This window comes from Colias philodice, chromosome 17 (assembly GCF_061535455.1).
Source record: "Colias philodice isolate Cphi_HAF_F1 chromosome 17, ilColPhil1 Martin Lab GWU primary, whole genome shotgun sequence".
NCBI lineage: Eukaryota > Metazoa > Arthropoda > Insecta > Lepidoptera > Pieridae > Colias > Colias philodice.
This window is the reverse complement of record NC_143102.1, coordinates 8,817,206-8,830,464: the sequence shown is the minus strand read 5'-3', so window position 1 is coordinate 8,830,464 and position 13,259 is coordinate 8,817,206. Positions and strand designations below refer to the sequence as shown.

At 32.8% G+C, this 13,259-nt stretch overlaps 1 protein-coding gene across 7 annotated transcripts in view; it reads right to left on the bottom strand.

Moving 5' to 3' along the window:
- aPKC (protein kinase C iota type) overlaps positions 1-13,259 on the bottom strand; it is a 189,828-nt gene that overhangs the window by 19,956 nt on the left and 156,613 nt on the right. The window contains exon 1 of one of the 7 annotated variants that reach the window (XM_089705570.1): positions 10,820-11,033. The exons of the other annotated variants lie outside the window; for them this stretch is intronic. Within the exon in view, the coding sequence (XP_089561696.1) occupies positions 10,820-10,991 (172 nt within the window). The 5' untranslated portion in view covers positions 10,992-11,033. Of the gene's footprint in view, positions 1-10,819; positions 11,034-13,259 lie in introns of those variants that run through there. 7 annotated transcript variants of the gene reach the window in all.

The following is a 13,259-nucleotide window of genomic DNA, read 5'->3' as shown; positions in this document are numbered from 1 at the left end:
ATATAGGGTGATTAATATCTATCACGGCAAGCCAAGCTAACTCGACTAGAATACCAACTACAGAGGATTTACGAGTTCAATATCACGGATTATTACCATCAAACACCATTTGGATATTGGCCCGCTATCTGATGTTTATGGAACTGTGTTCAAGCTGATGTATTTATGTGCCGTTTTTGAAACTTTGTTGGCTTTTGTCCTAAATGGTATGAGGATTTATCTACTCTAATACTGTAGAGAGATTGATTTATAATAGTAGTAGTATGTTCGTTATTGAGAAACTTGAGGAAACTGCAATTTTGAAAATTCTTTCACAAGTGAAAAGTTTCATTATTCTTAAAAGTCATAAGTTATATATTTCGCAGTGTTTATCAATTTAACACTGCCGAAAATAAATATTACAAACAAACGCGTACACGTTTTTATGATGAATGAATTCAAGATGTAACAAAAACGAAGGATGTATTAGACGCTGCATGTAAGTCTAGCGGTGACCTGCAATGTTTTACGGCAAGTTCGCCTTTATTTTCAAATAGATCCCCTCCACTTCATGGTGAGCGCTAAACTTACGTGCCGTGACTAATATTATGTGGTATGATCAATTATTTATTACCTAATAGATATATAATACACCACATGTATTTTTCGACGTTGAAATTTAATTCAACGTTAACTATAAAGATGCTTAAAACATAGCACAAAAAATAAAACAAAACTAACAAATGAATTTGTCAGACGATGTATAGGAATTTTCGTGAATGTAACTGCAGTATGAAAAGCTTAAAAAATACTACCAATCCATGCGTAGTGCAAAAAGCAAATGTAACGTGTAAAAATAAAGTGTATTTTTTTATAAAATAACATGAAATACGAACGTGGCGTGTTGGAAATTGGAATTTTGATATTGAATATCTAAATTGGGCTAAACGTGTTTGTATATTGAATTTCCAATTTGATATAAAAGTGTACAAACGGATAAACATTAAACAATTGCGAAGCGAAATTATTCATAGTAGTTTTGCGATCTGTTATTGTCAGAAAAGTAGGTATATTTTTGTTTGAATGCACATTGACCACTTTGCAATCTGTTTTTATATTTAGAATCGAAATTTTCTTAATTCTATTGTAGGCATACCTTATTTTAAATACTGCTATGATGAAATAATAAGACGCATATATTTCTTAAATAAAACAGGTTTAAGCATAAAACTGTATTCATGATTCACCCATACTAACTCCGTATATAAAATACGTACCTATCTTACTACGCATGATATAAAAACGTTAATTACGTAGAAAACGAGAATGAAGGAAAACATCGCAATCTTTTTAATGCGTTTTAGACAAACAACTCTTAGGACAAGTCTCACTATAATGAAAATACTTTTCCCGAAGTTTCTGCTGACTTTTACGACAGATTTATTTTACAGTACATCTACAATATATTCAACGTTAGTATACTGTAATATTAGTTTAAAAACTCCATTCAAAATAAACCACTCAATTAGCGAAGTAAAATATAATGAACCCAACCCTTCACGTTAATAAAGAATATAATTCATAATAAATTACACAATTACAAAGTTACATTGCTTTACATAAAATATTTAAAACGTCCATTCAACGGAGCACTTAAAGTTTCTAATTAAACACCTCCAAATGATATTCTCTCATTGCAATTCAAAGTTAATAACAAGTTTGCAGTAGATAATTGCATTGAAACGTAGTCCCGGGGCCTTAGACAAAGTAACAATTAAAAAACGATAACGAAGTTAGAAAAGGCAAAAATGTATGGGATTGACATACGCCGCGTTAGATCACGTGGTCTATCTAATGTCAATCCCATACATTTTTCCTTTTCTAACTTCGTTATCGTTTTTTAGTTGTTACTTTGTCTACGGGCCCCGTTCGGACAACGCGAGCGTGCGGGCGACAAAGAATAACGAAAACTTTTTATTGCATTTAAAAAAATCCAATCTCTATTTCAGACTCGGAAACGCTGAATAAATTAAGCGGAAAAATTAGAGGTAATTCCCGAGAATAGGGAAAAGAAAGGAGAGGCTTCCGTAATTAAAAAATAAATTATAAAAACTGTAATGAGGGCGACTGCTTCTAAGAACTGTTTGAATTAAAGTTACAATTTAATGTTATAAGGAAAAGTTATACATACGTAGCATACCGTAAACATCAGCTACGATAAGTGCTACGGCGTAGCTTATGAAGGTATGTGGAGACGTTAAATAGAAACAGCACTTAATAAATATAAAAATATACAGAATTTTACACATCTTATAAAATAACAAATAGACAACCCTTAGTTATACAACATTCAAACATTAATAAATAACCTATACACAGCATACTCTCACACAAAACTTCTTTTAAACTATCAATAAAACCCTATTACCATAGTGTTTCTAAACGCTCTTATATGCCTCTCCCAACAAGTATGTGAACATATAAGCGAAGGGACATTAAGGGCGATAAATTGAAAAACATTCCACAAGAACGGACGCCTTTGCCTCGGCCGTGAGTGGCGGCACTTGCCTTTTCACAACGAATGAGATTGGACCCGACGCCGGCCTCTCACCGTGCTCTCTTATTTATTTCTTTCCATTGCTCTATTTCTATCTGAAGGTTCAACAATTAAGCAAACAAAGAACTCCATTGTCGTGACGACACGGCGCTCATTTGTAATAAGTGTCGTTAATTTGTTTTGTGATGAAATTGCGTTATTATTTAGACGTGATAGTCGTCTAGGAATTTGGATTGTATGGAGTTTGAGATGAGAGTTCTAGATGACATTATGGAACTAATTGGATCGCTTTCCCTTTCAAATATTATTAATATAACCTGGATCTCGAAGTATTATCATAATTGGAAAAAAAAACAGATCTGATAATTTATAGGAAATTAAAACATTTTTCGTCTCATATATTGTCTTAAACTGTATAGGACATAGGAATGTCATATAGAATAGCACTTAATGTTAAACCAACACATTTAACACTATATTGTATTCAGTTACATAATGTTGTTGTAACTAGATAGCTATCAAACCAAGGACAAGGCTTAACTATGCATAACATAAGCCAAATATATGCCAAACGACTAAAAGCAGAATACATGTTACATGTACATAATTGAAAGTCGACCAAATAAATACATTAGCGCCCGAGATTGCCTATGTGTCTTCTTATATCAACAAAGAATAATGAATTTCCTTATGGGTGCTCTATTTTTCATATTTTTCCTTTTATCTTGCTATGAGTAAACATCGTGAATCATTCATTGTAATGAATGTTTTATATCAAATTCTATTTGTTGTATTATCCATTGTTCAATCCCTGTTAAAAGTGCCAAATAACTTTCGATATATTTTCAACTACATTTAATAAAATTTATTTTATTTGTTGTTGTTGATATTTAGTCTTGGGCTATGCTTAACTTAAATTACTAAATAATATTTCTGTAATCAAAAAATGCTATTTTTACATTAAACTTACGTATTAACAGATTATCAAAAAAGTTGTTTGAGTTTTGAAATATCAAAAAAGACTCATACGAAACCTAATATTAATAAGCAACTCGCAAACACATCGAGGCGTGTTAAAATATATCCTTACATGTATAGATTGCTTGTTTCGTATTCAGAAGAGTGAGGAGTAAAATGATCGATGGCGACACACGACAAACAACACACAGCAACATATTGTTTCATAAATCAACCGATTTGCTGTTATATATAATAAACATTGATATACGAACTTGGAGAGCTTCAAACAATACGACAATGTTAGTGAAAACATACACTGTATACATCTTCAGTTGAGTTAGAATGAATTGTTCTTAACTCGAAACATAAAAGTCGATGTACGTGATACCTTTCGATTGAGCCTGTTCAAGTACTTGAATGTCTTATAGCAAAGCTTCTTGAAGTATTGTATAATCCTATACTAAAGTTTGTAGCGATTTCGATAGCCTTTTATTGTTGAAGTGAAACTTCTTTAGCAGCGTTGAGAGTAAAATTTCAAGGTCCCGTCATGGCAATACCGTCACGTCATAGAGTAAGGCGACGATTTTGGTATCTTTGACTGTATGTTTTTTTGTGTTTGTTACCTCAGAACTTACGACTGGTAAAACAAATATTGATAATTTCCTCTCAACTCGATATTTCTAATACAGCAACTGAAAATTTTCCTCCGTTTATCAAAATAACCAATGTAAATGCGACATAAGGTCGCCGACCGATCGCTACAACCGTTGGCTGATTCGGAATTAGGTTTTTAATTAATCGTTCCTTATAAAATTCCCTATCAAGATCCGACCCTAATTCGTTTATAGCACGTTATAATGGCAGCCATTCGAGAGCATATTATACAAATAGCATTAAGGGTGAGCGAACATTACGATTCCCTAGCTTATTGTTATATTTTTATAGATCCGTTATAGGAAAATCAAAAGCCTTATGATATGCTATACAATGCCTAGATAAAAAATAGCTTATCAAGAAGTTACAAAATTCACGTTGAATAAAAAGCAGTTTTCATTACTTCAAAGGCAGATCAAACCTCTTATTAATATATAGTTATACGTACGTATTATATATAAATACATTTTCATCATCGCAACATATAATTTATTGAATTTCTATTTCGAACTACGAAATAAAGTTAAAACTTAAAACCCAAACTAAATGCGAGCGCAATCACAGTCAGCAGCATGTCCGAAAGCTTCTTGAACTTGTTGAATTTATATTTTTGGTTTTATGGCATTCAAATGCTTTATAAATATAAATTTATAAAGAATAGAAAAAATTCGATCACGAGGCGGGACTCGAACCCGCATCCTTCGCGCCATTCCGGGGCGGATGCCTTACCAACTCAGCCACTCGTGACCCGCCAGAGCAATCGAATTTTTATTACTTTTTATTTATAAATTTATACTTCTTGAACTTTCGAATTTATTAACCGCGCTTACGCTTATCTCTCGACTTTTTCAAGCGCAATATGAAAGACACTCGACTTTACTTCAGCGTTAATTTAAATAATGGTATTGGTTCAAGGTATCCCCGACGACACTTTAATACCCGTCAACTAAAAAGCATTTCAGCAGCTAATAAATAGGTTTACTTTAACAAGTTTTCTTTTAACTACCCCCGGTTGAAGTTTCGTGCCGCTCGGTGGTTTTCGGCGAGTCAATTACTCTGTTTGCCGGCCCGACTTGCCGCTAACTTGGAATATGTTTTTGCGAGGGGAAGTATGGAAAACAATGTAAGTTTCCAAGTATTATGATATACCGCTGTTTCATGAGATGAAAGGGCGAAATGTTACTGACGCGTAATGATACGTTTGATGTGAAAAAATATGCAACAACTTGACATGGAATACGTTGTGTATAACATTTATACATTTTTGTAAAATTATTTAAAAAAATCCACATAAATTCGCACGACTGTCTGTTTTATTAAAACATAGATCGATATTGCTATGCTTGTATTTTATAAGTTATTTCAGGGTAAATTTGTGCTTTGAATAATTTAACGGCATTGCTTTTTAAATGGCCTATAATTCAAACGTCTTAGAAAATATGTTTGAAAAGTTCTTTCTAAAAATGTTGAAGATATAACTTGGCAAATAATTATTACATGTTCTACCTAGATAATAGATTTAATATTTGACCCTTTAAAACGTTAAATTTCATCTTATATTGTTAGTGACATATTAATATTATAAAGTAGGGATTAAAATGTTTTAACATAAATGCACTCCGTTATTTCACTTTACTTCCGAACCAATGAGCATCAGATCTTTATTGTGCACTCCCCTTACCCGCTCGCAGCTTCGCACTATACTTATGAATAATATTAACAACCTACATAGTAAAATTATTTTGTGGTGTCGATAAGTTTTATGTTGGTTGAGTTTATTATTTTGTATGTTTAACCTTCAGTTTAATTAATACATAAATAAAATAACACAACAATACAGCACAGTTTCAGGGCTTATTAATTTAGGTTTAAAAACAAAAACCAAGGTAGTAAAGATCATCGACCTTCTTATAGTCAAAGATTATTGACAAACAGAAATGAAACATTGTTTTTTAACTCAATATTTAGTGAGCACCAAAACAATGTAACTTTTAATTATTCCTTTTGTTTGTTGGCGAGAAGCTTGACACAGTTTATAATAACGAAATACAAAAACGCGACATTTAAACTAAAATATTTGGCACAAATAAAATCTACAAAAAGTATTATATACTTTAATCACTGCACTTGAACGAGCGCTATATTCAACTACCCTCATGGGAATAAAAAAACAAAGCTAAAAAAAAAACAAAATGGCGTCGATCCTCGCAATTCTTGAAAAAGAGATTTATGTAAGGAATTTCTCGTAGTTTTTAACCGGACAGAACTAGCCGGGCGTGTCGCGTATCCGGGTCAAGAGTAGGGTGAGCCTCATTTACTTTTATTGGCGGGATTTTGTTAAAACCTTATTATTAGAGACGACTTCCAGATCGTTCCATGTGCGATTCGTTTGCGTAGCGCCGGCTGGGACTTTGGGAAAAGGGAAATTGGGGCACGAATTGGACGGTTTAACTTGATTGAGATTTGTAAATTATAGTATGATTTGAATATGTGATCATATATTCGTCCGAAATTTGTCGTTTGATTTAATTGAATAGATTTGTCGAAAACATTAACCAACATTCTTTTTAATAAAATTATTAACGCATAAAGAAGCGAAATTTCATGTAAAAGGTGTTATAAATTGATGCTTTTATTTTCTTGCAAGTATACATTTGGACTTTGGAGTTATTATCGAACTAAATAAAAAACAGCGTGTATGCCACGCGACCTTGAAATTTTATTCTCAACGCGCCTAAAGAAGTTTCCCTTAAAATCTAACTCCCATCAAACACACACTATCAGAATCCAATTGCCCGCACTCTACACGTAACCATAGAGATTACGATAAAATATGTCCTCAAAGATGTCAGAATAACTGCCACCCTAGCGAAGGCTATACGTTGCAGGCTCTGCCAAATGGTCGGCCGCTGCCCGCTAGCACTAATAAACTATTTTAAATGGAATTTCGTTTTAAAATATTGCCCTCCTACGACGAAAACCGAATGCGTGAAAGTTGAGCTTACATATATATCACTCGAACTGTAAACGGAGTTAGTGCTATCAAATAATGTTTAACAGTTATTTTGCTTTAAGTTTGGAGCTAAATTTTCTCGAATTTAGTTTTGTGACATGTTACATTTTAATTTGCTACGATAATACAACATTGAACGAAAACTAAAATGACAAATTAAAGATGCAACTGCAGCTGAAAACTTTCACCTTTGTATCTTTAATGAACCGATTTAAAATGTCCTTTTATGAAGTATATAGTACTTCATAAAAGGTCTACTCTACTATCAATTATGGAGTACCAATCAGTTTTTTTGTTTACAACACATTTATACTATAACAACGACTATTAATAATCACCGCATACCATTACGATCCCTCCAAAGATATTCCTCAATCAATCACCAATTCCAGGTCAAGTGTATAAGGAAAATTTTCCTCATTTGCACCACCCTATACCTACCTATAGCTACGTATTAATAAGTAACACAAAAGCAAACAACATCTGGCGAATCATAAACGAAATTACAACATCACGTTACACCGTGTATTCAGTATTAAATCGCGAAACGGGAACTGCGCTTCGATGGAAAAAGCAATTAAAAGTTTTGTAAAAAAATTTAAAAATTCAAGTATCTCGCGAGATGGGAACGGTTTTTATTCATGATTTCAGTTCCAAAGTCTGCTTTTATTGAGTGCATGACTGGCCGCCATTTAGAACTCGTTTTATATTACACAACTATTTTCTGTTCAAGCTAATGAATATCGAAAATTATGTTTAAATTAAGCTGAAAATATAATTTCATTTAACCGCGTGTTTTGAAGGGAAAGCTCATTAAAAAGGGAAATAGTACCTACACTTAAAAATAAAATGAATAATTTCTTTAAAATGTAAATAAAGACTTGTAATTTGGATATTAAGAATTTAAAAGCAGCGTTATACCAAAGATAACTTTATAGTTACTACGTGTTATACTTAGAGCCGATTTTTCAATGCTTGGATAAAATTTATTCGTCGAATAATGTATAAAACTGCCATTTTAAAAACGTATTCTAATTGCCCGTATTTGACAGTTTACGTGACATTTTAATATTATCGTGTAATACTTTATTGGACGGATAAGTTTTATCCAAGCATTGAAAAATCGGCCCTTAGAAAACAAGAAGCAAAATAGTTAGAAACTTTTCAGACAAACAAAACCATCCACACCATCATAAATATATCAATACACGACCAATAATACCAAAAAGTAACTACAAATTAGCCTCTAATACACCGCTCACACAGTGCACAATAAACCAATTTTTCCACTAAAGTCAGTTTTTAACCGAGCGCTCCACAATCGCATTACAGCAACGAGTTTCCTTGCTTTAAAAATTATCATAACGAGATACATTAAGCTGCGGCGGCTGCAGTGTATAAATTGAACTTAATTCTAACGCTACATTACGGGCCCCTAACTCCTTGCCTGATTAAATTTGCATTGTCTGGAGCGATGAGCATTTTCAGGCGTTTTGTTTATATGCCATTATAGTAGCGTTATAGGTTCAGTAACGTAATGGTGAAAATTTGTTGGTTGGATCATGTTTACGATTTTGGGTATACTCTTCCTAGCGGCTAATATACTTAAAGGCTAGGAAACGTAGCAATAGATTTGTGAGTGCTCCATGGAGGGGATTCAAACATTTTGACAGCGAAATATTATATATACATTCTAAATGTTGTTGAATGCTACAAAGTTGCATTTTTAGAAAGCAACGGCTAACTAACTGATCATAAATCCATACTAATATTATAAATGCGAAAGTAACTCTGTCTGTCTGTCTGTTACTCAATCACGCCTGAACTACTGAACCAATTCGCATGAAATTTGGTATAGATATATTTTGATACCCGAGAAAGGACATAGGATAGGTTTTATCCCGGAAATCCTACGGGAACGGGTTTTTCTTTGAAAACGCGGGCGAAGCCGCGGGCGGAAAGCTAGTACCTAATAACGAAGACAATCAGGACAGGTAATGAAAAGGATAACGAAGATAAACACTATGAAACATGGTAGAATCATGCTATTGACTGATTGTGTTTCCAAATACTACTATAAGCAGCCACAACATAATGAAACAAACTGCATTTAACAATTTATTCATTACTCGTCATTAACGTTGATTGCTCTCACTCAGTAAACATTCAGAAACGCAGTTAAAGCGAGCACCTTTCGAATTACCAATACTTTATTGACTCTATAGAATATACGTAAACGTTATATCGACTATAGACTACGTAATGCGTCGTCCATTCGCTGTATTTTGATTGCAATTATTGCATTCCTTATGTTTTCGATACGAAAGCACTTGTGTTTAACCAATTAATATACGTCCATCGAATGGGTTAAAGTAAAATTGTATCTGGTTAATATCTATACTAATATTATAAAGCTGAAAAGTTTTTTGTTTGATTGAACATGTTAATCTCAAAAACTGCAGGTCCAATTTGAAAATTATTTCAGTGTTAAATAGCCCATTTATCAAGGAAGGCTAAAGGTATCATCACGCTAAGACTTATAGGAGTAATGCATGTAATACCGCTAATGATGTATAATTTGATGAGTTGAAATTACATCTGCTGAAAAATCAGTGATATATTGTGATGTGGAAATATGTGTCGATGGTAAACAACGGCATTTTAAATAAAGGGAATATACTTGATGAAATAAAATAGAAGCTCATGAAATAAAAAATAATATCCGTGAATCAAAGATCTCCAACTGAAATGATATTGTAAATACGTTCTTGGCAGCTGTCGCCCATCCAGTAGGTAATTGTGAATTATTGTGATAGCATTCAATATTTATATTGTGAATTTAAAATTGGACTGTTTTGTTTCATACAATTTCAGTTTGAAATAAATACTAAAATTTCAAGTGCGCTATAGTAGCCATACATGAAAAGCATGTTAAGTGTTACAAACAAATGGATTCAATGTTACCAGTTTCATGTAATAAACAGAGATTGCCTTTGTCGGACGATATATATTCATTCCTCTCAATTTCGGTTTTCATGTTTCAAATTTTTGTTTTAAAATTTAATACATTTTGTGGCATGTATCGTTGAATATTGCGTATATGCTTAAAAAAAGCACCATATTGTGTAGACAGTAGACTTCAGAAATGACCGTCTTTAAGAAATGGGTATATACCATAGAATGAATATATGAAGCAGCCAAAAAAAATAATATTTAAATATAGATCAATAAAATTTAAAGATAATAATTTATATAAATAAACTAGACATTATAAACACATTATACATGACTCATAATATATGAATTTCTGTCTTTGTATATTTATCATTCCCACGTGCCTTTATCTATCACGTATACGTTTTATGCAAGGTTTTCATTTGAATATTATTTAGGTTAATTAATTCTTTGTTTTTTTTTTATGACAGACATAATTATTTTCTATCTATCTGATAACTAAATGCATTCAAAAAATGTAAACACACATGTGACTACAACTTGAAATAAACTTATGAAAACCTAATAAATTTTCTATACCATTTGCTATATCTACCTACAACATCGACGCAGACAAACATTCAAAACAGGCATTAAAATTAACCAAACCATAAGTAGATCTACTTAAAATATGCTCTCCAAACACCTTGAGAGATACCTACATCTGCTGTTGCACCCAGGAGCAGCTATGATAACGTCTAGCGAGGGATACGTGGGCGATAACAGCTGATGCGCGGCCGCCAGACGCTCGCACGCGTTCAGCCCGCAATACACTGTCTGCCACCCGACCTCGCGCACACACTCCGACCAACACACCCACGGCAATCTCATCATTACCCAATTAACTTATTACAAACATAACGCACACTACACAGTACACACTCCGTCCACTGCTCACATTCCTACTGCTCGATAAGATACCTTTATCTCGACACTATCGATTCGATGCGCGTGATTTTAAAAACATCGATCGCGAATCGATTTCTCGTTTGTGAACGATCTCATCTGTGCGAACTGGTAAGCTGTTGTTTTTCCACTGTGTGTAAGGGCCCGTGCACAATATCTGATAAGGCGTTGGATAGATAAGGCTATCGTGGTTTTACGCAATGCTTTATTTATGGGCATATCGAAATATCATTTCGACATTGTGCGCTGATGCAGACGAGGTGAAATTGAATTGAGATAAAATTTACAAAATTATAACATTCACTATTAAATTAATACATATAAATACTAAATTATGACTGACAAGCTATCAAGTGTATTTTGTACTTAATTGATTACAAACACAATTTCTTTTAATGTCCAATATAACATCGATATAGTTTATTATCTATAAATAATTACCAATCGAATCCTTCGCTTGTCTAGTAACAAATAGATAAGTTATCAGGCTGTAGGATTATCTGTCAACATATAATTGAGTGTAGTTGACATTTCGATATGCTATTGTTAATAAATAAACGTGAACGTAGATTGGGAACTGCAAAATAAAAAAACCTTTATCTAAAAATAGGACAATTTGATAGTTTACAATACTCACTAACATTTAACTTTATTTTTCGATTAATAAAACCAAATTTTATAAATAAATAAGTACAAATTAAACACAGATCAAATTTCAGCGCGAATAGAATCCGCTATCGATACTAATTGACATAAGCCTTTGACGTTTTACTAAAAATAATTCGATCACACGACCAACGACGCGACGACTACGACCACGACCAAAATTCTCATCGTAATGTAGGTATTACCCTTTATTTAAGCGTCCACTCACTGATTAGCGCTTATTAGTGTCAGTAATTAGTGCATTTGTTGATTGCTTAATTAGCAACTAAATAGGAAAATTCCCCTCGCATGTAATTGTGTTTTGCATGGATGTTATTATTGTAAAATTTTCAGTGAACGTACATTTATAAACATGTGAAAATATTCTAGAGATGAATTTAAAAATGAAAATAAAAAGATTTCGGCCAAAATACAATAACAATATAAATTTATCAGTATAAGAATAATTTGCTGTGGCCATCTATACCCATAAATAAGTTCTACCAATAGCTCCCAGACTAAGAGAACAAATAGAAATAATATCGATTCAAATTCTTAATAATAATTTTGTGCCTCTTTATACGGTTGTCTTATAAAATAATCTATTTATTAATGTATGTATATTTATATTGTATTTATTTGACTGGCCGGTTAGCTTAGTTGGTAGTGATCCTGCCTTCCAGGTGGGTGTCTGGGTGTTAATTTTATCTATACAAGTATTTATTTAAACTTATATATGTATGTTTATCAGCCATCTGGTTTCCATAACACAAGCGAAAGCTTAGTATGGGATCAGATCGTGCTGTGTGTGAAAATTGTCCTGAAATATTTATTTATTTATATTTAGGCTTTATTCTCCAAAGGTCACAGGGGAGCCACTGAAACCGTCGCCGCATCTACTGAATGTGGTGTACGTTGAGTGACTTACCCCTTTCCTCTGTAGCACAATATATTTCAATTGATTATTAATTTAATGTTTTGTTTCTTTATGTTTATGAATTGGAATTTGTTTTATATGTGCATTTGGAAGTAAACGTATTTATCTCTTTCGTAATTAGTGTCGGGATTTAGAATAATGCAGTCTCTAATTACATTATTTATTACTTGAATTTATAGCTTTTATTTACATTATTTAATAATATAATTTATTAAAAAATGCTGTGTGGTTTTATGAAACCACGGTGAAAGTGAAACTGTTCGAACGGTTCCGAACGCTGCTTTGTATAGCGCATGTCGCGTGACGGTCGGCTGCCGAGTAGGTAGTATACTCGGCAGCCGCGATACACGCGACATGCGCTACACAGACCAAAAAGTTTGAGACGATGTAATAAAAGTTTCACTTTAATTACTTTTATAGTGTTTAAATGCTTTATAAATTAGAATTATAATTTTTTATCTATTATACGTAACTTACCTATGAATGCAAATTGGCAATGAAATTGAAAACAACGTAAGCAATGTTAATTATTAATTACGATAATTAAGCTTATTAGCAAGAACATCTTACAGATAGGTTAGAGCTAATTAACCATCTTCATATAAACATAATAT